The sequence below is a fragment of the Chamaea fasciata genome, unplaced genomic scaffold, assembly GCF_029207755.1.
Source record: "Chamaea fasciata isolate MVZ Bird 193981 ecotype frontalis unplaced genomic scaffold, bChaFas1.0.hap1 SCAF_679, whole genome shotgun sequence".
NCBI classification, from domain to species: domain Eukaryota; kingdom Metazoa; phylum Chordata; class Aves; order Passeriformes; family Sylviidae; genus Chamaea; species Chamaea fasciata.
This window is the reverse complement of record NW_027094764.1, coordinates 1-26,482: the sequence shown is the minus strand read 5'-3', so window position 1 is coordinate 26,482 and position 26,482 is coordinate 1. Positions and strand designations below refer to the sequence as shown.

The following is a 26,482-nucleotide window of genomic DNA, read 5'->3' as shown; positions in this document are numbered from 1 at the left end:
CCCTCCGACCCCTTGACCCCCGGCCGTCCCCTGGGGGACGAACCCTCGCCGTCCCCTCCCCCCTGCGGTGACGTCACCCGGGGCCACCTCGTCACCTCCTTCTCCGACGACGTCACCGCCTCCTCCGATGACGTCACCGCCCCCCTCCCCTCCTCCAACCTGACGAAGAACTCGGAGCCCCCCGAGGGGCTGCGCGCCCCCAGCACCGGCAGCAGCGCCGGGGCCGGCTCGGGGACGCCGCCGGCGCCTCCCGCCGGCCCACGCCGCCGGCCGCGTTCCCACAGGCACTCGAAGGCCAGGCCGCCGCCCCGGCCCTGAGTGACCGTCAGCACGTCCTCGGCGTCCGGCAGAGCGTCCAGCAGCGGGAAGGCCGACGCCGGTGCCGGTGCCGGTGCCGGTGATGACGGCGCGGCCGCCTGGCCGGGCCTCGGGGACGTCTGGGGACGGCCCGGGAGGGACGAGAGGCCGGCGTGCAGCTGCTCCAGCGTGGGGCGCCGCCGCGGCGACAGCCGGCAGGACTGCAGGAGGTCGTGCCTGCGGACCGGTGCGGGCGTTTGGGGACAGTGTGGGGACATTTGGGGACAGTGTGGGGACAGATTGGGGACAGTGTGGGGACAGTTTGGTGACATTTGGGGACAGATTGGGGACAGATTGGGGACAGTGTGGGGACAGTTTGGGGACAGATTGGGGACAGATTGGGGACAGTTTGGGGACAGTGTGGGGACAGATTGGGGACAGATTGGGGACAGATTGGGGACAGTGTGGGGACAGATTGGGGACAGTGTGGGGACGTTTGGGGACAGTGTGGGGACAGATTGGGGACAGATTGGGGACGTTTGGGGACAGTGTGGGGACAGATTGGGGACAGATTGGGGACAGATTGGGGACAGTGTGGGGACAGATTGGGGACGTTTGGGGACAGATTGGGGACAGTGTGGGGACAGATTGGGGACGTTTGGGGACAGATTGGGGACAGTGTGGGGACAGATTGGGGACAGATTGGGGACAGATTGGGGACAGATTGGGGACGTTTGGGGACAGTTTGGGGACAGATTGGGATGTTTTGGGGATGTTTGGGGATGTTTGGAGATGTTTGGGGACATTTCGGGACAGTTTGGGGACGTTTGGGGACAGTTTGGGGACGTTTGGGGATGTTTGGGGACATTTGGGGACATTTTGGGATGTTGGGGGTGTCGATGGCGTTGGGGACGTCCAAGGGTTTCTCCCAGCTTGTCCCTAAATGTCCCCAATGTCCCCAAAATGTCCCAAATCCTCCCAATGTCCCCAACACCCTCAATCCCCCCGGTGTCCCCGCTGTCCCCTGTGTCCCTGCTGTCCCCCCGCTGTCCCCCCGGTGTCCCCATTGTCCCCAATGTCCCCATTGCCCCCCCGGTGTCCCCCCACTGTCCCCAATGTCCCCAATGTCCTCCCAGTGTCCCCATTGCCCCCCCAGTGTCCCCCCACTGTCCCCAATGTCCCCAATGTCCTCCCATTGTCCCCATTGTCCCCCCGGTGTCCCCATTGTCCCCGGTGTCCCCGCTGTCCCCCCGGTGTCCCCGGTGTCCCCATTGTCCCCCCGGTGTCCCCGGTGTCCCCATTGTCCCCCCGGTGTCCCCATTGTCCCCCCGGTGTCCCCGGTGTCCCCATTGTCCCCCCGGTGTCCCCATTGTCCCCCCGGTGTCCCCATTGCCCCCCCTGCTGTCCCCGGTGTCCCCATTGTCCCCCCGGTGTCCCCATTGTCCCCCCAATGTCCCCAGTGTCCCCATTGTCCCCCCAGTGTCCCCCCGGTGTCCCCAGTGTCCCCATTGTCCCCCCGGTGTCCCCATTGTCCCCCCGCTGTCCCCCCCGCTGTCCCCCCGGTGTCCCCATTGTCTCCCCGGTGTCCCCGCTGTCCCCGCTGTCCCCCCGGTGTCCCCATTGTCCCCCCGGTGTCCCCGCTGTCCCCCCGCTGTCCCCCCGGTGTCCCCATTGTCTCCCCGGTGTCCCCGCTGTCCCCGCTGTCCCCCCGGTGTCCCCGGTGTCCCCATTGTCCCCCCGGTGTCCCCCCGGTGTCCCCTCACCAGTGCGGCGGCAGCGCCAGGCGGGGGCGGGGCAGCCCCGGGGGGCGGCGGCTCCGGAGCCTCCCCAGGAGCTGCTGGTCCGACAGGTGGGGGAGGGGCTGCGCCCCCCACTCCAGGAGCTCCCACAGGGTCACCCCCAGCGCCCTGCGGGGACACGGGTGGCACCGGTGTCACCACCGGGGTCACCGCTGTTGTCATCGTTATCGTTGTTATCATTATCATTGTTATCACCATCGTTATCATTGTTATCACCATCGTTATCATTGTTATCATCGTTATCATCGTTATCAACGTTATCAACATCGTCACCATTGTCACCGTCAGTGTCACCTCCCCGGGGCCCTGAGGGGACACAGGTGGCACCGGTGTCACCAGTGTCATTGTTATCACTGTTATCACCATCGTTATCATCGTTATTAGCATTGTCACATTGTCACTGTCAGTGTCACCATTGTCCTCAAATGTCCCCGAAGTCCCCAATCCTCCCCAAATCCTTAAATGTCCTTGATGTCCCCAAAGGTCCCCAGGTGTGTCCCAGGTGTCCCCAGGTGTGTCCCCAGGTGTCCCCAGGTGTGTCCCCAGGTGTGTCCCAGGTGTCCCCAGGTGTCCCCAGGTGTCCCCAGGTATCCCCAGGTGTGTCCCAGGTGTCCCCAGGTGTGTCCCCAGGTGTGTCCCAGGTGTCCCCAGGTGTCCCAGGTGTGTCCCAGGTGTGTCCCAGGTGTCCCAGGTGTCCCCAGGTGTCCCCAGGTGTCCCCAGGTGTGTCCCCAGGTGTGTCCCCAGGTGTGTCCCAGGTGTCCCCAGGTGTCCCCAGGTGTCCCCAGGTGTGTCCCCAGGTGTCCCCAGGTGTCCCCAGCTGTCCCCCAGGTGTCCCCAGCTGTCCCCAGGTGTCCCCAGGTGTCCCCAGGTGTGTCCCAGGTGTCCCTGACCAGACGTTGCTCTCTTTGCTCTGCGGCGCCACCTCCAGCGTCCCGCCGGCTCCCTCCGTCACCAGCTCCGGCGCCAGCCAGCGCAGGGGCACCGGGACCCGCTCGGGGGTGACGTAATAATCCTCCTGTGACGTCAGCGGGCGGTTCCCGGCATCCCCGGAATTCCGGAAAATCCCCCCCAAAAAAAACCGGGAAAATGGCGCCGAAATCAGTTCGAAAAATCCCCGAAATTTGTCGCAAATTCCCCCCAAAATTCCCAAATCCTCAAAATCCGCAAAGTTCCTCCCAAATTCCCAAATCTTCAAATTCCAAAAATTCCCCAAATTCCCCCCAAATTCCCAAATCCCCAAATCCCCAAAATTCCCTCAAAATTTCCATAAATTCCCAAATCCCCAAATCTTCAAATCCCAAAAATTCCCAAAGTTCCTCCCAAAATCCCAAATCTTCAAATTCCCCCCAAATTCCCATAAATTCCCAAATCTCCCCAAAATTTCCCCCGAAATTCCATAAATTCCCAAATCCCCCCAAATTCCCGAATCTTGCCGAATTTTCCGAGTTCTGAGGTTTCCTGACGTCCCCAAATGTCCCCAAAATTGCCCGGAAATTCCCAAACTTCCCCAAAATTCCCAAAATTCCCCCAAACCACCAAAATCCCCCCGAATTCCCAAAAAATTCCCCCCAAATTGCCCAAAATCCCAGGATTTTGCCCCAAAAATCCCCCAAATTTCCCCAGAATCCTCAAATTTCACCCCAAAATCCCCCAAATTTTCCCCAAATCCCCCCAAATTTCCCGAATTTCTTCGGATTTCGCCCCAACTTTGCCCCAAATCCCGGGATTTGGCCCCAAATCCTCACCCTGTAGTTGGCGGGGCCGAGGCCGTAGTCGCCGATCCTCACGGTGAGCTCCGAGGTCAGCAGAACGTTCCGGAGAGCCAGGTCGCTGCGTTGGGGCGAAATCCCCAAAGTTTGGGCAAAATCCCGAAATTTGGGGGAAAAATCCCGAAATTTGGGGGGAAAATCCCAAAATTTTGGGGGAAAACGGCGAAATTTTGGTGAAAATGCGAAATTTTGGGGAGGAAATCCGGGAATTTTTGGGGGTTTCATTGGAATTAAACCCAACTGAATTTGGGGTCGGGAGGAAGGTCGCCACGTTGGGGTAAAATCCCCAAAGTTTGGGCAAAATCCCAAAATTTTTGGGGAAAAATCCCAGAATTTTGAGGAAAAACGGCGAAAATTTGGTGAAAATGCGAAATTATGGGGGGAAATTTGGGAATTTTCGGGACTAAGTCTGGAAAAACATCTTGGAGTTGGGAAAAAGATCGCGGAATTTTGGGGAAAATGTTAAATTTTTGGAAAAATGGTGAAAATTTGGGGGAAAACAGCGAAATTTTGGCGAAAATGTGAAATTTTGGGGAGGAAATTCGGCAATTTTTGGGGGTTTCATTGGAATTAAACCAAATTCAGTTTGGGGTCGGGAGGAAGGTCGCTGTGTTGGGGCGAAATCCCCAAATTTTGGGCAAAATCCCGAAATTTTGGGGAAAAATGGTGAAAATTTGGGGGGAAACGGCGAAATTTTGGCGAAAACGCGAAATTTTGGGGGGAAATTGCGGAATTTTGGGGGTTTCAATGGAATTAAACCAAATTCAGTTTGGGATCGGGAGGAAAGTCGCTGCATTGGGGTAAAATCCCCAAATTTTGGGTAAAATCCTGAAATTTTGGGGGAAAATGGCGAAATTTTGGTGAAAACGCGAAATTTTGGGGGGAAATTGCGGAATTTTGGGGGTTTCATTGGAATTAAACCAAATTCAGTTTGGAGTCGGGAGGAAAGTCGCTGCATTGGGGTAAAATCCCCAAATTTTGGGCAAACTCCCCGCGGTTTTTTTTAACGCACTTTTGTGATTTTTTTGGGGATTTTTTTTGGATTTTGGGGGTTTTTTTCCGGGCGTTTCCGCGGGAATTTTGGGATTTTTCCGCGCCTCCGCCCAGTTTCGGGCTGAATTCCCGGGCTTTTGGTACCTGTGCACGAAGCCGTGGCGGTGCAGGTGCCGCAGCCCCCGGGTCACCTCCAGCGCCAAACGCTGCAGGGTGCCCAAATCCCGCGGGGGGAGGGGCGGGGGAGGGGCCGCCCCTCCCCCACCGCCGCCCTGCCCCCGCTGGGCCCGCAGGTAACGCTTCAGGTCACCCTGGAAACACAAAAAAAACCCCAAAATTTTACCCCAAAATTAACCAAAAATAGACAAATTTAATGAAATTACACAAAAATCCTGCAGGTAAAGCTTCAGGTCACCCAAAACCCCCCCAAAATTACCAAAATTTACCCCAAAATTAACAAAAAATAGAGAAAATTCCTGCAGGTAACGCTTCAGGTCACCCTGAAAACCCAAAAAAACCCCAAATTTTGCCCCAAATTTACCCGAAATTTCACAAAATTAACCCAAAAAACGTCAACCCCCCCCCGAAACCCCAAATTACCCCTAATTAACCCCAAATCCCCCAAAATTCCCCAAAATTCCCCCAAATCACCCGAACCCCCCCCCCAAACCATCCCGAAAACCCAAAGGGCCCCGAACCCTCCAAATCGCCCCAAAAACCCCAAAACCCCCGAAATCCACCCAAAATCCCCCAAAAACCTCCCCAGGTGCCCTCGGAATTCCCCGAAATCCCCCGAAATTCTCCAAAATTCCCCAAAATTCCCCGAAATTCCCCCAAAATCCCCCGGAATTCCCCAAAATTCCCCGAAAATCCCCCGGAATTCCCGGAATTCCCGGAATCCCCGGGATGTTCCCGAAATCACGGGAAATCCACCCAAAATCTCCCCAAAACCTCCCCAGGTCCCCTCGGAATTCCCCGAAGTTCCCCGAAATTCCCCCAAATTCTCCAAAATTCCCTGAAATTCCCCGAAATTCCCCGGAATCCCCCAAAATTCCCCAAAATTCCCCAAAATTCCCCGAAATTCCCCGAAATTCCCCAAAATTCCCGGAATTTTCCCGAAATCCCGGGAAATCCACCCCAAATCCCACCAAAAACCTCCCCAGATCCCCTCGGAATTCCCCGAAATTCCCCCAAATTCTCCAAAATTCTCCCCAAAATTCCCCAAAATTCTCCCCAAAATTCCCCAAAATTCCCCCAAATCCCCCCAAATTCCCGGAATGTTCCCGAAATCCCGGGAAATCCACCCCAAATCCCACCAAAAACCTCCCCAGGTCCCCTCGGAATTCCCCGAAATCCCCCGAAATTCCCGGAAATCCCCCGGAATCCCCCGAAATTCCCGGAAATCCCCCGGAATCCCCCGGAATCCCCCGGAATTTCCCGGAATTCCCGGAATCCCCCGGAATCCCCCGGAATCCCCCGGCATTCCCGGCACTCCCGGAATCCCCCGGCATTCCCGGCACTCCCGGAATCCCCCGGCATTCCCGGCATTCCCGGAATCCCCCGGCATTCCCGGAATCCCCCGGCATTCCCGGAATTCCCGGGATGTTCCCGGCGGCCCGGCGGGTACCAGCTGGCAGTATTCCATGACGAGCAGCAGGGGGCGCTCGCGGCAGCCGCCCAGGCACCGCAGCACGTTCGGGTGGCGAAGGCTCCTGGGGGGGATGAAAGGCCCGGAAATTCCCAAAATCCCGGGAATTCCGGCCGAATTCCAGCTGCAATCCGGCCCCGGGATCTCAAAAATTCCCAAAATTCCAGGAATTCCGGCCGAGCTCCCGCTGCAATCCGGCCCCGGGGTCACAAAAATCCCAAAATCCCGGGAATTCCGGCCGAACTCCCGCTGCAATCCGGCCCCGGGATCACAAGAATTCCCAAAATTCCAGGAATTCCGGCCGAATTCCAGCTGCAATCCGGCCCCGGGGTCACAAAAATCCCAAAATTCCGGGAATTCCGGCCGAATTCCAGCTGCAATCCGGCCCCGGGATCACAAAAATTCCCAAAATTCCAGGAATTCCGGCCGAACTCCCGCTGCAATCCGGCCCCGGGATCACAAGAATTCCCAAAATCCCGGGAATTCCGGCCGAATTCCAGCTCGAATCCGGCCCCGGGATCACAAAAATTCCCAAATTTCACCCGAATTCCAGCCAGGGATCCCGAAAATTCCCCAAATTCCAGCCGAATTCCCGCCGAAATTCCAGCCAAAATCAACTCGGGGCCCCCAAAATTCCCGGCGAAATTCCTGCCAAACCACCCCAAATCCACCCGGAATTCCCACCCCCGAGGGACACCAAAACTTCCGGCCAAATTCCAGGGAATATTCCCGCCAAAATCCAACGAAATTCCCAAAAAATCCCCCCAACTTCCCACCAAATTACACCTCAGCCACCGGAACCGCCCGAATTCCCGAAGAATTCCGGCCGAATTCCGCCCCCCGGGACACCCAAGCCCCAAAGTTTGGGCGGATTCAGGCCCATTTCGGGGAAATTTTGGGGGGATTTTGGGGGTTTTGGGGATTTTGGGATATTTTGGGACACGTTGGGACGTTTTTGGGGCGTTTTTGGGGAATTTTTGGGATTTTGGGATATTTTGGGGCTGTTTTGGGGCTGTTTTCGGGCTGTTTTTGGGCTGTTTTGGGCTGTTTTGGGGCTGTTTTTGGGGCTGTTTTTGGGGCTGTTTTTGGGGCTGTTTTGGGCTGTTTTTGGGGCTGTTTTGGGGCTGTTTTTGGGGCTGTTTTTGGGCTGGTTTTGGGGCTGTTTTGGGGCTGGTTTTGGGCTGTTTTGGGGCTGTTTTTGGGGCTGTTTTTGGGGCTGTTTTTGGGGCTGTTTTGGGCTGTTTTTGGGCTGGTTTTGGGGCTGTTTTTGGGCTGTTTTGGGGCTGTTTTTGGGGCTGTTTTGGGGCTGTTTTTGGGCTGTTTTGGGGCTGTTTTGGGGCTGTTTTGGGGCTGTTTTTGGGGCTGGTTTTGGGGCTGTTTTGGGGCTGTTTTTGGGGCTGTTTTTGGGGCTGTTTTGGGCTGTTTTGGGCTGTTTTTGGGCTGTTTTTGGGCTGTTTTGGGGCTGTTTTTTGGGGCTGTTTTTGGGCTGTTTTTGGGGCTGTTTTTGGGGCTGTTTTGGGCTGTTTTTGGGCTGTTTTTGGGGCTGTTTTTGGGGCTGTTTTTGGGGCTGTTTTGGGCTGTTTTCGGGCTGTTTTTGGGGCTGTTTTTGGGCTGTTTTGGGGCTGGTTTTGGGGCTGTTTTTGGGCTGTTTTGGGGCTGTTTTTGGGCTGTTTATGGGGCTGTTTTTGGGGCTGTTTTTGGGCTGTTTTCGGGCTGTTTTGGGGCTGTTTTCGGGCTGTTTTGGGGCTGTTTTTGGGCTGTTTTGGGGCTGTTTTTGGGCTGTTTTTGGGGCTGTTTTTGGGGCTGTTTTTGGGGCTGTTTTGGGCTGTTTTTGGGCTGTTTTTGGGGCTGTTTTTGGGGCTGTTTTGGGGGCTGTTTTGGGCTGTTTTTGGGCTGTTTTTGGGGCTGTTTTGGGGCTGTTTTTGGGGCTGTTTTGGGCTGTTTTGGGGCTGGTTTTGGGGCTGTTTTTTGGGCTGTTTTGGGGCTGTTTTTGGGCTGTTTATGGGGCTGTTTTTGGGGCTGTTTTTGGGGCTGTTTTGGGCTGTTTTTGGGCTGTTTTTGGGGCTGTTTTTGGGCTGTTTTGGGGCTGTTTTCGGGCTGTTTTGGGGCTGTTTTTGGGCTGTTTTGGGGCTGTTTTTGGGCTGTTTTTGGGGCTGTTTTTGGGGCTGTTTTTGGGGCTGTTTTCGGGCTGTTTTTGGGGCTGTTTTCGGGCTGTTTTTGGGGCTGTTTTTGGGCTGTTTTTGGGCTGTTTTTGGGGCTGTTTTCGGGCTGTTTTTGGGCTGTTTTGGGGCTGTTTTCGGGCTGTTTTTGGGCTGTTTTTGGGGCTGTTTTTGGGCTGTTTTGGGGCTGTTTTTGGGGCTGTTTTGGGGCTGTTTTTGGGGCTGTTTTTGGGCTGTTTTGGGGCTGTTTTTGGGCTGTTTTGGGCTGTTTTTGGGGCTGTTTTTGGGCTGTTTTTGGGGCTGTTTTTGGGCTGTTTTTGGGCTGTTTTGGGGCTGTTTTCGGGCTGTTTTTGGGCTGTTTTGGGGCTGTTTTTGGGCTGTTTTGGGGCTGTTTTCGGGCTGTTTTTGGGCTGTTTTTGGGGCTGTTTTTTGGGCTGTTTTGGGCTGTTTTGGGGCTGTTTTTGGGGCTGTTTTTGGGCTGTTTTGGGGCTGTTTTTGGGCTGTTTTGGGGCTGTTTTTGGGGCTGTTTTTGGGGCTGTTTTTGGGCTGTTTTGGGGCTGTTTTCGGGCTGTTTTTGGGCTGTTTTTGGGGCTGTTTTTGGGCTGTTTTTGGGGCTGTTTTTGGGCTGTTTTGGGGCTGTTTTGGGCTGTTTTGGGGCTGTTTTGGGGCTGTTTTGGGGCTGGTTTTGGGCTGTTTTTGGGGCTGTTTTTGGGCTGTTTTGGGGCTGTTTTTGGGCTGTTTTGGGGCTGTTTTTGGGCTGTTTTCGGGCTGGTTTTGGGCTGTTTTGGGGCTGTTTTCGGGCTCTTTTTGGGCTGTTTTGGGGCTGTTTTTGGGCTGTTTTGGGGCTGTTTTCGGGCTGTTTTCGGGCTGGTTTTGGGGCTGTTTTTGGGCTGTTTTGGGGCTGTTTTTGGGCTGTTTTGGGGCTGTTTTTGGGGCTGTTTTTGGGCTGTTTTGGGCTGTTTTTGGGGCTGTTTTGGGGCTGTTTTTGGGGCTGTTTTTGGGCTGTTTTGGGGCTGTTTTTGGGGCTGTTTTTGGGGCTGTTTTTGGGGCTGTTTTGGGCTGTTTTTGGGCTGTTTTTGGGGCTGTTTTTGGGCTGTTTTGGGGCTGTTTTTGGGCTGTTTTTGGGGCTGTTTTTGGGCTGTTTTTGGGCTGTTTTTGGGGCTGTTTTTGGGGCTGTTTTTGGGGCTGTTTTGGGCTGTTTTTGGGCTGTTTTTGGGGCTGTTTTGGGGCTGTTTTTGGGGCTGTTTTTGGGGCTGTTTTGGGCTGTTTTCGGGCTGTTTTTGGGGCTGTTTTTGGGCTGTTTTGGGGCTGGTTTTGGGGCTGTTTTTGGGCTGTTTTGGGGCTGTTTTTGGGCTGTTTATGGGGCTGTTTTTGGGGCTGTTTTTGGGCTGTTTTCGGGCTGTTTTGGGGCTGTTTTCGGGCTGTTTTGGGGCTGTTTTTGGGCTGTTTTGGGGCTGTTTTTGGGCTGTTTTTGGGGCTGTTTTTGGGGCTGTTTTTGGGGCTGTTTTGGGCTGTTTTTGGGCTGTTTTTGGGGCTGTTTTTGGGGCTGTTTTGGGGGCTGTTTTGGGCTGTTTTTGGGCTGTTTTTGGGGCTGTTTTGGGGCTGTTTTTGGGGCTGTTTTTGGGGCTGTTTTGGGCTGTTTTGGGGCTGGTTTTGGGGCTGTTTTTGGGCTGTTTTGGGGCTGTTTTTGGGCTGTTTATGGGGCTGTTTTTGGGGCTGTTTTTGGGGCTGTTTTGGGCTGTTTTTGGGCTGTTTTTGGGGCTGTTTTCGGGCTGTTTTTTGGGGCTGTTTTTGGGGCTGTTTTTGGGGCTGTTTTTGGGCTGTTTTGGGGCTGTTTTGGGCTGTTTTTGGGGCTGTTTTTGGGGCTGTTTTGGGCTGTTTTTGGGCTGTTTTTGGGGCTGTTTTTGGGGCTGTTTTTGGGGCTGTTTTTGGGCTGTTTTTGGGGCTGTTTTTGGGGCTGTTTTTGGGGCTGTTTTCGGGCTGTTTTGGGGCTGTTTTTGGGGCTGTTTTTGGGCTGTTTTTGGGGCTGTTTTTGGGGCTGTTTTGGGGCTGTTTTTTGGGCTGTTTTGGGCTGTTTTTGGGGCTGTTTTCGGGCTGTTTTTGGGGCTGTTTTTGGGCTGTTTTTGGGGCTGTTTTGGGGCTGTTTTGGGGCTGTTTTCGGGCTGTTTTGGGGCTGTTTTTGGGCTGTTTTGGGGCTGTTTTGGGGCTGTTTTTGGGGCTGTTTTTGGGGCTGTTTTTGGGGCTGTTTTGGGGCTGTTTTTGGGGCTGTTTTGGGGCTGGTTTTGGGGCTGTTTTGGGGCTGTTTTTGGGCTGGTTTTGGGCTGTTTTTGGGGCTGTTTTGGGGCTGTTTTGGGGCTGTTTTGGGGCTGTTTTTGGGCTGTTTTTGGGCTGTTTTTGGGGCTGTTTTTGGGGCTGTTTTGGGGCTGTTTTTGGGCTGTTTTGGGGCTGTTTTGGGGCTGTTTTTGGGGCTGTTTTTGGGGCTGTTTTTGGGGCTGTTTTGGGGCTGTTTTGGGGCTGTTTTGGGGCTGTTTTTGGGCTGTTTTTGGGCTGTTTTGGGGCTGTTTTTGGGCTGTTTTTGGGGCTGTTTTTGGGGCTGTTTTGGGGCTGTTTTCGGGCTGTTTTTGGGCTGTTTTTGGGCTGTTTTTGGGCTGTTTTGGGGCTGTTTTGGGGCTGTTTTTGGGGCTGTTTTGGGGCTGTTTTTGGGGCTGTTTTGGGGCTGTTTTGGGGCTGTTTTCGGGCTGTTTTGGGGCTGTTTTTGGGCTGTTTTTGGGGCTGTTTTTGGGCTGTTTTGGGGCTGTTTTTGGGGCTGTTTTTGGGCTGTTTTGGGGCTGTTTTTTGGGCTGTTTCGGGCTGTTTTGGGGCTGTTTTTGGGCTGTTTTTGGGACTGTTTTCGGGCTGTTTTTGGGGCTGTTTTTGGGCTGTTTTTGGGCTGTTTTTGGGGCTGTTTTTGGGCTGTTTTCGGGCTGTTTTGGGGCTGTTTTCGGGCTGTTTTTGGGCTGTTTTTGGGGCTGTTTTTGGGCTGTTTTGGGGCTGTTTTCGGGCTGTTTTGGGGCTGTTTTTGGGCTGTTTTGGGGCTGTTTTTGGGCTGTTTTGGGGCTGTTTTTGGGCTGTTTTGGGGCTGTTTTCGGGCTGTTTTGGGGCTGTTTTCGGGCTGTTTTTGGGCTGTTTTTGGGGCTGTTTTTGGGCTGTTTTGGGGCTGTTTTGGGGCTGTTTTCGGGCTGTTTTTGGGCTGTTTTTGGGCTGTTTTTGGGGCTGTTTTTGGGGCTGTTTTGGGGCTGGTTTTGGGGCTGTTTTTGGGGCTGTTTTGGGGCTGTTTTGGGGCTGTTTTCGGGCTGTTTTTGGGCTGTTTTTGGGGCTGTTTTTGGGGCTGTTTTGAGGGCTGTTTTTGGGGCTGTTTTGGGGCTGTTTTTGGGCTGTTTTCGGGCTGTTTTGGGGCTGTTTTGGGGCTGTTTTGGGGGCTGTTTTCGGGCTGTTTTTGGGCTGTTTTCGGGCTGTTTTTGGGGCTGTTTTTGGGCTGTTTTGGGGCTGTTTTCGGGCTGTTTTCGGGCTGTTTTGGGGCTGTTTTTCGGCTGTTTTGGGGCTGTTTTGGGGCTGTTTTTGGGGCTGTTTTGGGGCTGTTTTGGGGCTGTTTTTGGGCTGTTTTTCGGCTGTTTTTCGGCTGTTTTGGTACCTGTAGGGTTCGGCCTCGGCCAGGAACCGTCTCCTCTCGGGGGTCCCGGCCCCGGCCCGCAGCTCCTTCACCACCACCTGGGCGGGGCCGGGACCCCCCCGGAGCTCCCCCAGAATCACCTGGAAGGACCCAAAAAAGAGAAAATTCTCCCCAAAAATAATTTTTAAAAATCCCGTTTAAAAATGCAAAAAAACCCCCCCATTAAAACCTCCCCAAAAATCCCATTGAACCCCCCCGAACCTCATTAAACCCCCCCCAGGAGTCCCCAGTCGTTTTCCCCAAATCCCCCAAAATCTGGGGAGAAATTCGGAATCCTCAAAAAATTCCCCAAAATCCCCAAAGAAACTCCCCAAATCCCAGAAAATCCCCCCCCCAAAATCCCCCCCGAAATTGAAAGTAAAATCTCCCCAAAATTCCCCAAAAAATCCAATAAAATTCCCCAAAAAGCTCCCCGTAACCCCCCCCAAAAATTCCCCCCCAAATCCAACAAACTTCCCCCAAATTCCCCAAAATCCCAGAAAAAAAATCCCCCAAAACTCCCCGAAAATTCCTGAATTTCCCCAAAATTCCCCCCGAAATCCTCCAAAAATCCCCAAATTTCCCCAAAAATCCCCAATTTTTCCCCAAAGTCCCCGGAATTCCCGGACCTTTCCGAACCAGGCGTTGCCGATCTCCTGCAGGAAGCTGAGCTGCTGCCGCCGCAGCCCCGGCCCCGCTGCAGACACCAAAATCCCCCTTTTTACACCCAAAATTCCGGGTTTCCACCCAAAATTCCCCTTTTTCCACCCAAAATTCCCCTTTTTCCACCCAAAATTCCCCTTTTTCCACCCCAAATTCCCAGTTTTCCACCCAAAATTCCCCTTTTTCCACCCCAAATTCCCAGTTTTCCACCCAAAATTCCCCTTTTTTCCACCCAAAATTCCCAGTTTTCCACCCCAAATTCCCAGTTTTCCACCCAAAATTCCCGGGTTTCCACCCAAAATTCCCCTTTTTACACCCAAAATTCTGGGTTTTCCACCCAAAATTCCCGGTTTTCCACCCAAATTTCCCCCTTTTCCACCCAAAATTCCCCTTTTTACACCCAAAATTCCCGTTTTTCCACCCAAATTTTCCCATTTCCCCCCAATTTCCCCATTTTTCTCCCCAAAATCCCATTATTTCCTCAAAACTTCCCATGTTTTTTTCCATTTTTCCCCATTTTTTCGCCTCCAAACCCCGTTTTCCCCCCATTTTCCCCCCAAATTCCCATTTTTTCCCCCCATTTTCCCCCCAATTTCCCATTTTTCCCCCCATTTTTCCCCCCAATTTCCCATTTTTCCCCCCCCATTTTTTCCCAAATTCCCGGTTTTTTCCCCCCATTTTTTCCCAAATTCCCAGTTTTTCCCCCCGTTTTTCCCAAATTCCCGGTTTTTTCCCCCATTTTTTCCCAAATTCCCGTTTTTTTCCCCCCATTTTTTCCCAAATTCCCGTTTTTTTTTCCCCATTTTTTCCCAAATTCCCGGTTTTTCCCCCATTTTCCGTACCCGGGGGCGGCTCCAGGGGCACCACGAACACCTCGGGGGGAGGGGACGAGGACGAGGACGACGAGGAGGAATCTTCGGCAGGAGCCGAGAACTCCCCGGAATCTTCGTCCCCCTCGGGGTTCTCGAACTCCTGCGCGGGGAATTTGGGGGAAATTTGGGGAAATTCCGGAAAACTCGGGAATTTTTGATGACTTTTTGTGATTTTTTGGTGATTTTTTGTGATTTTTGGGTGATTTTTTGGTGATTTTTTTTGATTTTTGGAGATTTTTCGACGTGAAATTTTCAGTTTTCGTCCCCCCCGGGGTTCTCGAACTCCTGGAGAGGGATTTTGGGGAAAATTTGGAGATTTTTGATAATTTTAATGATTTCTGGGCTTTTTTTCAGGGTTTATTTTAATTTTTTTTTGATTTTGGGTTTTTTTTTTGCTTTTTGGGGGCAAATTTTGGGGGTTTTGGGGTTTTTTGGGGTCAAAATTCGATTTTTTTTTGGTGTAAATTTTTGGGGGTTTTTATGGGATTTTGGGGCTGAATTTTGAGGGTTTTTGTGGGAAATTTTGAGGTTTTTTGGGGCAAATTTTTGGGGGTTTTTGTAAAGTTTTGGGGGCTGAATTTGGAGGGGTTTGGGGGGCAAATTTTGGGTGTTTTTGGTGCAATTTTGGGGGTTTTAGGGTTTTTTATAGCCAAATTTTGGGGGTTTTGGGGCGAATTTTCAATTTTTGGGTAAATTTTGGGGGTTTTGGGTAAATTTTGGCATTTTTTGGGGGTGAATTTTGGGGGTTTTTTGGATGAATTTTGGGGGCTTTGGGGCGAGTTTTCAACTTTTTGGGTAAATTTTGGGGGTTTGGGTGAATTTTCAATTTTTTGGGTGAATTTCGGGGTTTTTTGGGTGAATTTTGTGGTTTTTTGGATGAATTTTGAGGTTTTTTGGTGCAAATTTTCAATTTTTTGGGTGAATTTTGGGGTTTTTTGGGTGAATTTTGGGGTTTTCGGGGTGAATTTTCAATTTTTGGAGTGAATTTTGGGGTTTTTTGGGCGAATTTTGGGGGGTTTTGGGCGAATTTTGGGGTTTTCGGGGTGAATTTTCAATTTTCGGGGTGAATTTTGGGGTTTTTGGGGTGAATTTTCAATTTTCGGGGTGAATTTTGGGGTTTTTGGGGTGAATTTTCAATTTTCGGGGTGAATTTTGGGTTTTTTTGGGGTGAATTTTCGATTTTCGGGGTGAATTTTCAATTTTTGGGGTGAATTTTGGTTTTTTTGGGGTGAATTTTCAATTTTCGGGGTGAATTTTCAATTTTCGGGGTGAATTTTCAATTTTCGGGGTGAATTTTCAATTTTCGGGGTGAATTTTCGATTTTCGGGGTGAATTTTCAATTTTTGGGGTGAATTTTGGTTTTTTTTGGGGTGAATTTTGGGGTTTTCGGGGCGAATTTTCAATTTTCGGGGCGAATTTTCAATTTTCGGGGTGAATTTGGGGTTTGGGGGTTCCTGACCTTGAAGCCGAGGTCGCCGCGCTTGCAGCAGAGGCAGGTGAGGAGGAGGAGGACGAAGGCCACGAGGCCCGAGCACGAGAGCAGCAGAGCGGCCGAGGGCGGCGGCAGAGGGCCCCGGCCCGCGGGGGGGGCGCCTGGAAACGGGGAGAGAAACGGCGAATTTGGGAAAAAACGGGGGAAAACCGGAAAAGGGGAAAAAAACCGGGATTTGGGGGGGAAAATGGGATTTTTGGGGGGAAAAATGGGATTTTATGGGGAAAAAAATGGGATTTTTGGGGAAAAAATGGGATTTTTGGGGGGAAAAATGGGATTTTACGGGGAATGCCGCAAGGGAAGGCGCCTGGAAACGGGGAGAGAAACGGCGAATTTGGGAAAAAACGGGGGAAAACCGGAAAAGGGGAAAAAAACCGGGATTTGGGGGGGAAAATGGGATTTTGGGGGGAAAAATGGGATTTTATGGGGAAAAAAATGGGATTTTTGGGGAAAAAATGGGATTATTGGGGGGAAAAATGGGATTTTACGGGGAATGCCGCAAGGGAAGGCGCCTGGAAACGGGGAGAGAAACGGCGAATTTGGGAAAAAACGGGGGAAAAACCGGAAAAGGGGAAAAAAACCGGGATTTGGGGGGGGAAAATGGGATTTTTGGGAATTTGGGATTTTTTTGGGGGGGAAAAGGGGATTTGGGGGGGACAGACGGACACTGGGACAAAGGGCTCCGAACGCCCGATAGCCGATAATCAACGGCCGATAATCAACGGCCGATAATCAATAGCCGATAATCAATAGCCGATAACCAACAGCCGATAATCAATAGCCGATAATCAATGGCCGATAGTCAATAGCCGATAACCAATGGCCGATAACCAATAGCCGATAATCAATGGCCGATAACCAATAGCCGATAATCAATGGCCGATAACCAACAGCCGATAACCAATAGCGGATATTCAATAACCAATAATCGATATCCACGAACCAATACCCGCTAACCAGTTGACCCATTAGCGATAATCAATGCTTAATAATCAATACCCAACAACCAATATCTGATAAGGAATAGCTAACGATCAATACCCGCTAAGCGATGAGCAACGTCCACCGATCAATCACCGATAACAATACCTGATAACCAACACCCGACAGCCAATACCCGCTGATCAATAGCTGATAAACCAATACCCGATAACCAATAGCCGATAATCAATAGCCGGTCATCAATACCCAATATCCAGAACCCACCGGTCAATAACTGAGAACCAATAACCAATACCCGAGAACCGAGAACCAATGCCGGCTAATCAATAACCGATAACCAATACCGAGAACCGAGAACCAATGCCGGCTAATCAATAACCGATAACCAATACCGAGAACCGAGAACCAATGCCGGCTAATCAATAACCGATAACCAATACCGAGAACCGAGAACCAATGCCGGCTAATCAATAACCGATAACCAATACCGAGAACCGAGAACCAATGCCGGCTAATCAATAACCGATAACCAATACCCGAGAACCGAGAACCAATGCCGGCTAATCAATAACCGATAACCAATACCCAAGAACCAATGCCGGCTAATCAATAACCGATAACCAATACCCGAGAACCGAGAACCAATGCCGGCTAATCAATAACCGATAACCAATACCCAAGAACCAATGCCGGCTAATCAATAACCGATAACCAATACCGAGAACCGAGAACCAATGCCGGCTAATCAATAACCGATAACCAATACCCGAGAACCGAGAACCAATGCCGGCTAATCAATAACCGATAACCAATACCCAAGAACCAATGCCGGCTAATCAATAACCGATAACCAATACCCGAGAACCAATGCCGGCTAATCAATAACCGATAACCAATACCCGAGAACCGAGAACCAATGCCGGCTAATCAATAACCGATAACCAATACCCGAGAACCGAGAACCAATGCCGGCTAATCAATAACCGATAACCAATACCCGAGAACCAATGCCGGCTAATCAATAACCGATAACCAATACCCGAGAACCAATGCCGGCTAATCAATAACCGATAACCAATACCCGAGAACCGAGAACCAATGCCGGCTAATCAATAACCGATAACCAATACCCGAGAACCGAGAACCAATGCCGGCTAATCAATAACCGATAACCAATACCCGAGAACCGAGAACCAATGCCGGCTAATCAATAACCGATAACCAATACCCGAGAACCGAGAACCAATGCTGGCTAATCAATAACCGATAACCAATACCCGAGAACCAATGCTGGCTAATCAATAACCGATAACCAATACCCGAGAACCAATGCCGGCTAATCAATAACCGATAACCAATACCCGAGAACCGAGAACCAATGCCGGCTAATCAATAACCGATAACCAATACCCGAGAACCGAGAACCAATGCCGGCTAATCAATAACCGATAACCAATACCCGAGAACCAATGCTGGCTAATCAATAACCGATAACCAATACCCGAGAACCGAGAACCAATGCCGGCTAATCAATAACCGATAACCAATACCCGAGAACCAATGCTGGCTAATCAATAACCGATAACCAATACCCGAGAACCAATGCCGGCTAATCAATAACCGATAACCAATACCCGAGAACCGAGAACCAATGCCGGCTAATCAATAACCGATAACCAATACCCGAGAACCGAGAACCAATGCCGGCTAATCAATAACCGATAACCAATACCCGAGAACCGAGAACCAATGCTGGCTAATCAATAACCGATAACCAATACCCGAGAACCAATGCTGGCTAATCAATAACCGATAACCAATACCCGAGAACCGAGAACCAATGCCGGCTAATCAATAACCGATAACCAATACCCGAGAACCGAGAACCAATGCCGGCTAATCAATAACCGATAACCAATACCCGAGAACCGAGAACCAATGCTGGCTAATCAATAACCGATAATCAATACCCACTGCTTGATAACCAATACCCAATAACCAGCATCCAATACCTGCCAATCAATAACCGATAACCAATACCCGATAGTCAATACCCGCAAATCAATACCCGATAGTCAATACCCGCCAATCAATAACCGATAACCAATACCCGGTAATCAATAACCGATAACCAATACCCGCCAATCAATAACCAATAACCAATACCCGATAACCAATACCCGCTAATCAATAACCGATAACCCATACCCGCCAATCAATAACCAATAACCAATACCCGATAGTCAATAACCGATAACCAATACCCGATAGTCAATACCCGCCAATCAATAACCGATAACCAATACCCAACACCCGCCGATCAGTAAGCGATAACCAATACCCGATAACCAATACCCGCCAATCACTAACCGATAACCAATACCCGCCAATCAATACCCGATAACCAATACCCGCCAATCAATAACCGATAACCAATACCCGATAGTCAATAGCCGGTAATCAATAACCGATAACCAATACCCGATAGTCAATACCCGCCAATCAATACCCGATAACCAATACCCGCCAATCAATAACCGATAACCAATACCCGATAGTCAATAGCCGGTAATCAATAACCGATAACCAATACCCGATAGTCAATACCCGGTAATCAATAACCGATAACCAATACCTGCCAATCAATAACCAATAACCAATACCCGATAGTCAATAACCGATAACCAATACCCGATAGTCAATAACCGATAACCAATACCCGATAGTCAATACCCGCCAATCAATAACCGATAACCAATACCCGCTAATCAATACCCGATAACCAATACCCGATAGTCAATACCCGCCAATCAATAACCGATAACCAATACCTGCCAATCAATAACCAATAACCAATACCCGATAGTCAATAACCGATAACCAATACCCGATAGTCAATACCCGCCAATCAATAACCGATAACCAATACCCAACACCCGCCGATCAATAAGCGATAAGCGATAATCGATAAGCGATAAGCGATAATCGATGATCAATAACTCACCGCGGGCCGGGGGCGCCCCCAGCGCTCCGGGGGGTCCCAGCGACGCCATGGCGGCCACCAGCAGCGGGGGGAGTGGCCACGGGGGGCGTGGCCGAAAGGGGCGTGGCCAGACAGGGAGGAGCCAGTCAGGGCGGGACCAAAAGGGGAGGGGCCAAAACGGGCGGGGCAAAAGGGGGCGGGACCAAAAGGGGAGGGGCCGAAAGAAAAGCCCAGCCCACCTCATCCCCGAGGCCCCGCCCCCTTGAGGGGAGGGGTCAGTGAGGGAGCCGCGGGGGGGGGAGGGGAGGGAGGCGGCATTTTGGGGGAAAATGGGGGAAAATTGGGAAAAAAGGAGGGGAAAAACCGGGAAAAATGGGAATTGAAGGGGGGGAAATTGGGAGAAAAAGGGGGGAAAAAGGGAATTAAAGGGGGGGAAAATTGGGGGAAAAATGAGGAAAATTGGGGGGAAAACGAGGGAAAAATGGGAATGAAAAAGGGAAAATGATGGGAAAAAAGGGAATGAAAAGAGGGGGAATTGGGAGGAAAAAGGGGGAAAAAGGGAATTAAAAGGGGGGGATAATTGGGGAAAAATTGGGGGGAAAGGGAATTAAAGGGGGGGATAATTGGGGAAAAATGGGGAAAAAAAAGAGGGAATAAAAGGAATTTAATGGGGAGGAGAAAACGGGGGGAAAAAAGGGAATTGAAGAGGGAGGAAATTGGGGAAAAAGGAGGGAAAAAAGGAAAGGGGAAAATCGGGAAAAAGGGAGGAGAAAAACCGGGAGAAAAGGAGAGAAAAATCGGGAGAAAAGGAGGAGAAAAATCGGGAAAACCAGGAGGAGAACCCGGGGATTTAAAGGGAAAAAAGGAGGAAAAAATGGACGAAAAAAAAAACCCCCCCAAAAAAAGGAGGAGAAACGGAGGAATAAAAGGAGGAAAAAAATGAGGGGAAAACCCGGGAATTTAGGGCGGGGTTTGACCGGGAGGGAGATTTTAGGTGAAAAAAAAGGAAAAATAAAGGGAAAAAAAAAAAAAAAAAAAAAGGGAAATTCTGAGGGGGAGGGTTTAAAAGGAGGGGGGGGGGGACAAAGGAGGGGGATGGAAAAAAGGGGAAGGGGCGGCGCCCAAAGGTGGGGGGGGGTCCCGGGGGGGTCTCCGGGTGCGGAGGCGGCCGAGGCGTCGCTGTCGCGACCGATCGCGACCGACGGCGACCCCCCCCCCCCCCACAACCCCTCGGAGCGCCCCCCCCCCCCCCGCGCTTAGCGCGGCCAATGGTCCCGCCCAGCCCGGAGCCGGCGCTGATTGGCTGAGGGAGCTGCCGATCTAAGCGGCGATAAGAAAGGGGCGGGGCGCTCTTCGCGGTCGTCATGGTAACGCGAGGATGGAGAGCGAGGGGGTTTTAAAGGGATTTTTTGGGGATTTTTGAAGGGATTTCGGGGGATTTCGGGAGGGATTTTTGGGAGATCGTTGGGGGTTTCTTTCAGGGGCCTTCTGAGGGAATTTCCGCCGGGGTTTTTTTTTGGGTGGGGGGTTAAGAGATATTAGGGGGGGGGGTAATCAAAACCACACCCCCGCGACATGTCGAGCCAGTCGTGGGCAGATCCGTGACCTTGGAAGATCCAAGAAAACCGCCCCGAAGGCCCCGAGACGGCCCCGGAATCCTCCCCCCCGCTCACCCTCGGAGGACACCGCGCTCCTCCCCTCCCTCCGGCAAACATGGCGGCGCTTCCCGCCCTCCTCCCCTCATCTCTATGGTCCTCCCGCCCCGCCCTCCCATTGGTCGACGCCTCCCTCTCCGCGCGCTGCGATTGGCTAATAACTCAAGAAGTAGGCGCGGCCTCATTTTCCGGAGTATATAAAGGCACGCTGGCGGCCGCGCTTCCCTTTCCGTGCCCGCGAAGGCGGCGGAGCTGAGGTGAGGCCGCGCTCGCCGCCGGTACCGGCAATTCCCTCCTCGCTTCCTCCCGCCGCTACCGGAGCTTTCCCCGGTGTTTCCCGGGGATTCGGCGGGAGCGGCGGGATGGCTGGAAAGCGGGATTAAAACCTCGGCGGGGCTTTGAGGCCCTCCCGGGGCTCTGAGGGCGGGAAGCGCCGCCTGGCGGGAGGCGCGCCACGTGCCGAGGGGAGCGGGGGGATGGCGCTTCCAAGGGTTTTCTTTTTGCGATTTTTGGTAAATTTCGAGGTGGATTTGGGGGATTTTGGGGTGTGGAATATCGCGATATTCTTTGTTTTTCAGTCGCGATGCCGGTGGCGAGGAGCTGGGTGTGTCGCAAGACCTACGTGACGCCGCGGCGGCCCTTCGAGAAGTCGCGGCTCGACCAGGAGTTGAAACTGATCGGTAAAATTACGTGAAATAATTTAATATTTTGATTTTTGTGAGGGGAAGAAATGAAGTTCGCGGGGTGAAAAGGGGATTGGAGGGGGGGGGAAATGGGGTTTTAGGGGGGTTTGGGGGGGAAAAGTTGGATTTCGGGGAGGGTTTGGGTGGGAAAAGAAGATTTTAAAGGGGGAACGAGTTGGGATTTGTGGGGAAAAACTAAGTTTAAAAAGAAAAAATCAAGAATTGAGGGGGAAAAAAAAGAGATTTTTGAGGGGAAACGAAAAGATTTTGATGTGAAGCGGCGAGGGTTTTAGGGAAAAATTACAAGATTTTTGGGGGGAAAATGGAATTTTGGCAGGAGGACGGGATTTTGGGGGCGAAAAAGGATTTTGAGAGCAAAAAACCAAATTCTGAGGGGGCGGGAAAAGAGGATTTTGGGGGAAAAAAATGATTTTCTAGGAAAACAGTGAGGATTTTAGAAAAGAACACAAACTTTTTGTGGAGAAAAAAAAATTGAGTTTCGGGGCAGAAAGAAATTTGAATTTCACCTGGAAAAAGTCGAGTTTTTCTGAGGGAAAAACTCGATTTTTTTCCGGGAGTGTTTTTTTTTTTGTTTCCTTTCTGCCGAAAACCCTTTTTTTTTTTTTTTCCCCCCCCAATCCCCGGGAAAATCCGTTTTTAACCGGGAAGCCGCTCTCTCGGAATTTTCCAGGCGAGTACGGGCTGAGGAACAAGCGCGAGGTGTGGAGGGTGAAGTTCACGCTGGCCAAGATCCGCAAGGCGGCGCGGGAGCTGCTCACCCTGGACGAGAAGGATCCCAAGCGCCTCTTCGAGGGTCGGGAATCCCCGTGCCCAGCCCGCAGCTCCTTCCCCACCCTTCCCCCGCCTTGCTGGAATTTTTCTGGGATTTTTTTATGATTTCTTTGGAATTTTTTTGGAATTTTTTTGGGATTTTTTTGAATTTTTTTGGATTTTTTTTGGATTTTTTTTGGATTTTTTTTGGATTTTTTTTGGATTTTTTAAGACTTTCTTTTGGATTTTTCCTTTAGTTCTCCCCCCTCCCCCACCCCCCTTTTCTCACTTTTTTATTTTTCCCCCCTTTGTTCCTTTTTTTTCTTTCTTCCTTTGTTTTTTGTTTGTTTTGTTCCCTTCAAAGGGTCCCTTTGGGGCCCCAAAAATCCCCTTTTTCGTCCCAAATTTCCTTCCCTGATTTTCCCTGATTTTCCCTCATTTTTTTCTGGATTCTCTGGAGATTTTTCCCGAGGTTGTTTTTGGATATTTTTTTTGCATTTTTGGGTTTTTTTCCTGGGTTTTCCTTCCTTTTTTCTTCCTTCCCTTTTTCCTCTTTTCTTTTTCCTTCTCCCCTTTCTTTTTCTCTTTTTTTCTCTTTTCCCCCATTTTCTCCAATTTTTTCAAATTTTTTCCTTTTTTCCCCTTTTTTCCTCCCCCATTTTTTCCCAATTTTTAAAAATCTTCCCCCCTTTAATCCCTTTTCTTCCCCTTTTATTTTTTCCCCTTATTTTTTCCTCCTTTCCCCCCATTTTTCCTCCTTTTTCCCCCTTTTTCCCCCATTTTTTTAAACTTTCCCCCCCTTTTATTTCCCCTTTTTCTCCTGTTTTCCCTTCTTTCCCCTCTTCTTTCTCCCCCATTTTCGCCAACTTCTAAAACACTTCCCTCATATTTCTTTTCCCCCATTTTTTTTCTTTTAAATTTTTTCCCTTTTCCCCCAAAATTTCCCGCAAACCCTAAATTTGTCCCAAATTACCCCCCCAACCCCTTAAATTTCCCCCCCAAATTTCCCCCAACCCTAAATTTCCCCCCAAATCCCCCCAAATTTCCCCCGCAACCCTTAAATTTCTCCCCAAATTTCCCCCAACCCTTAAATTTCCCCCCAAATCCCCCCAAATTTCCCCCCAAACCCTTAAATTTCTCCCCAAGTTTCCCCCAAATCCCCCCAAATTTCCCCCAACCCTCAAATTTCTCCCCAAATTTCCCCCCAACCCTTAAATTTCTCCGCAAATTTCCCCCAACCCTTAAAATTTCTTCCCCAAATTTCCCCCCAAATCCCCCAAAATTTCCCCAAATTCCCCCAAATTTCCCTTTAACCCTAAAATTTCCCCCCAAATCCCCCCAAATTTCCTCCCAAATCCCCCAAAATTTCCGCCAAGCCCTTAAATTTCTCCCCAAAATTCCCCAAACCCTTAAATTTCTCCCCAAATTTCCCCCAAATCCTTCAAAATTTCCCCCCAACCCTTAAATTCCCCCCAAATCCCCAAATTTTCCCCAAATTCCCCAAATTTCCCCCCAAATCCCAAAATTCCCCCCAAATCCCCCCCAAATTTCCCCCAAACCCCTTAATTTCCCCCCAAATTTCCCCCAAATCCCCAAATTTCCCCCCAAATCCCCCCAAATTTCCCCCAACCCTTAAATTTCCCCCCAAATTTCCCCCAAACCCTTAAATTTCCCCCCAAATCCCCCAAATTTTCCCCCAAACCCTTAAATTTCCACCCAAATTTCCCCCAAATTTCCCCAAATTTTCCCCAAATCCCCAAAATTCCCCCCAATCCCCCCAAATTCCCCCTAAACCCCCCAAATTTCCCCCCAAACCCTTAAATCTCCCCCCGAATCTCCCCGGCGTCCCCCAGGCAACGCCTGCTGCGCCGCCTGGTGCGCATCGGCGTGCTGGACGAGGGCAAGATGAAGCTGGATTACATCCTGGGCCTGAAGATCGAGGATTTCCTGGAGAGGAGGCTGCAGACCCAAGTGTTCAAGCTGGGCTTGGCCAAGTCCATCCACCACGCCCGCGTCCTGATCCGCCAGCGCCACATCCGGTGGGTGCCGGCGGCCGGGATGAAACGCCCTCCCCTCCCCCCCGCCGCCCGGAATTTTGGGCGGAAAAACTCCGAGTTTGGGGCAAAGCGGGAGCGGAGCTCGGCAAGGCTTCACTGCGGCTCCGCCGTACACCTTGCGAAGGGGAGCGCCCGGGGGGGCCGAGGCCAGGTAAAAACGGGCGCCTCTGGAAGCCTGAAGTCGTTTTTTTTAGGGGTTGCGGGTTCAGGGTCGTGACGTTTTGGGGGCAAAAGCCCCAAATTTGGGGATTTTTCTCAAATTTTGGTCGTTTTTTGCTGATTTTTTCCTTCAACGTTGACAGTTGAAAACTCACGATTTTGAAGGTTTTGTCCTCAAAAAACCCCAGGCTCCCAAAGTTTTCAACGTCTTTTTGATGGTTTTAAGGTTTGAATCCCAAAATTTTGGGGTTAAATCCCCAAATTTGGGGATTTTTCCTGGATTTTTTTGTGGGTTTTTGCTGGTTTTTACATCGACGCTGGCGGTTGAAAAGTCGAAATTTGAAAGGTTTTTGTCCTCAGAAAACCCCCAGGCTCCCAAAGTTTTCAACGTGTTTTTAATGGTTTTAGGGGTTTGAATTCCAAAATTTTGGGGTTAAATCCCAAAATTTGGGGATTTTTCTCAATTTTTTTGTCTTTTTTTTTTTGCCCTTTTTTTCCTCGACACTGATGGTTTAAAAGTCACGATTTTGAAGGTTTTGTCCCCAAAATCCCCAGGCTCCTAAAGTTTAAAATGCGTTCTTGATGGTTTCAGGGGTTTGAATCCAAAATTTTGGGGTTAAATCCAAAATTTGATGATTTTTCCCGGCTTTTCTGTCTGGGTTTTTTTTTGCCCGTTTTTTCCTCGACAATGACAGTTGAAAAGTCACGATTTTCAAGGATTTGTCCCCAAAATCCCCAGGCTCCCGAAGTTAAAAACGTGTTCTTGATGGTTTTAGGGGTTTGAATCCCAAAATTTTGGGGTTAAATCCCAATTTTGGGGATTTTTCCCGCGTTTTTTTTGTCGTTTTGCTGATTTTTCCTTCAACGTTGACAGTTGAAAACTCACAATTTTGAAGGTTTTGTCCCCAAAAAACCCCCAGGCTCCCAAAGTTTAAAACATATTCTTGATGGTTTTGTTTGAATCCCAAAATTTTGGGGTTAAATCCCCAAATTTTGGGGATTTTGTTTCCCAATTTTTTTTCGTCGTTTTTTCTGCCAAATTTCCCAGCGACGCTCAGAGCTCGAAACGCCAAAATTTGGGATTTTCTCCCCAAAACTCCCCCAAACTCCCCCAAGTTTTAAAGTCAAATTTGTGTCCTAAAAACGTTTAGTCCCAAAATTTTGTCTTTTGCCCCCATTTTCTCTTTGGTGCCCAAAACGGCGATTTCGGCGCCGAAAAAAGCCGAATTTCCCAATTTTTTCCCCGAAAATTTTGGGAAAATTTCCCCATTTCTTTGGGATATTCTTTCCCAGGGATTTGTCTCTCTTAAATCTTATTTTTAATGATGAAACTTCCCCCAGAAATTGTCGCTTTAGTGACGAAAATGGCGATTTTAGCGCCGGGAAAGCCAAATTTCGGAATCTTCACTCAAAAATTTTGGGAAAACTCCCTGAATTTTTGGGATTTCCCTTTCCCAGACTCTTTGCTCTCCAGAATTATCTTCCTCCTCCCTAAAGGCCTCCAAAATCCTCCCCACCCCCCAAAAAAAGCGATTTTGTGCCGAAACCGGCGATTTCGGCGCCGAAAAACGCCAAATTTCCGGATTTCCACTGGAAAATTCTGGGAAAAGCTGCTGAGATTTTGGGATTCTGTTTTCCAAGCGTTCTCCCCTCTTGGAACATTTACTCTCATCTCAAAAACCTCCCAAAAAAAGGTTCTTTCCGTGCCGGAAAAATGGCGATTTTAGCGGATTTTAACCAAAAATCGCGATTTTTCCGCCCCGTAAAATCCTCAAATTTTGACCTTTTCTCTCCGGGTTTTTTTTTTGGGATTCGGGAATCGGCAGGGTGAGGAAGCAGGTGGTGAACATC

General features: G+C 50.5%; 2 protein-coding genes across 2 annotated transcripts in view; one reads left to right on the top strand and one right to left on the bottom strand.

The window, feature by feature from the left end:
• Positions 1 to 20,375, bottom strand: part of LOC136305821 (uncharacterized) — a 28,789-nt gene extending 8,414 nt beyond the window's left edge. Inside the window, exons 1-11 of the mRNA XM_066209129.1 lie at positions 19,328 to 20,375; positions 15,349 to 15,482; positions 13,860 to 13,989; positions 12,984 to 13,051; positions 12,337 to 12,455; positions 6,487 to 6,571; positions 5,004 to 5,170; positions 3,843 to 3,927; positions 2,988 to 3,112; positions 2,061 to 2,204; positions 44 to 534 (exon numbers count right to left, since the gene is read on the bottom strand). Of these exons, the coding sequence (XP_066065226.1) occupies positions 44 to 534; positions 2,061 to 2,204; positions 2,988 to 3,112; positions 3,843 to 3,927; positions 5,004 to 5,170; positions 6,487 to 6,571; positions 12,337 to 12,455; positions 12,984 to 13,051; positions 13,860 to 13,989; positions 15,349 to 15,482; positions 19,328 to 19,550 (1,771 nt within the window). The 5' untranslated portion in view covers positions 19,551 to 20,375. The remainder of the gene's footprint in view (positions 1 to 43; positions 535 to 2,060; positions 2,205 to 2,987; positions 3,113 to 3,842; positions 3,928 to 5,003; positions 5,171 to 6,486; positions 6,572 to 12,336; positions 12,456 to 12,983; positions 13,052 to 13,859; positions 13,990 to 15,348; positions 15,483 to 19,327) is intronic.
• A 782-nt stretch (positions 20,376 to 21,157) lies between these two features.
• LOC136305820 (small ribosomal subunit protein uS4-like) lies at positions 21,158 to 26,479 on the top strand (the record flags this gene model as incomplete). The annotated part of the gene is made up of 5 exons (XM_066209128.1): positions 21,158 to 21,218; positions 21,540 to 21,641; positions 22,336 to 22,471; positions 24,269 to 24,454; positions 26,458 to 26,479. Coding segments are annotated over exons 2-5 (441 nt in total), but the record flags the coding sequence as incomplete, so codon positions are not given.
• Positions 26,480 to 26,482: the final 3 nt, after the last annotated feature.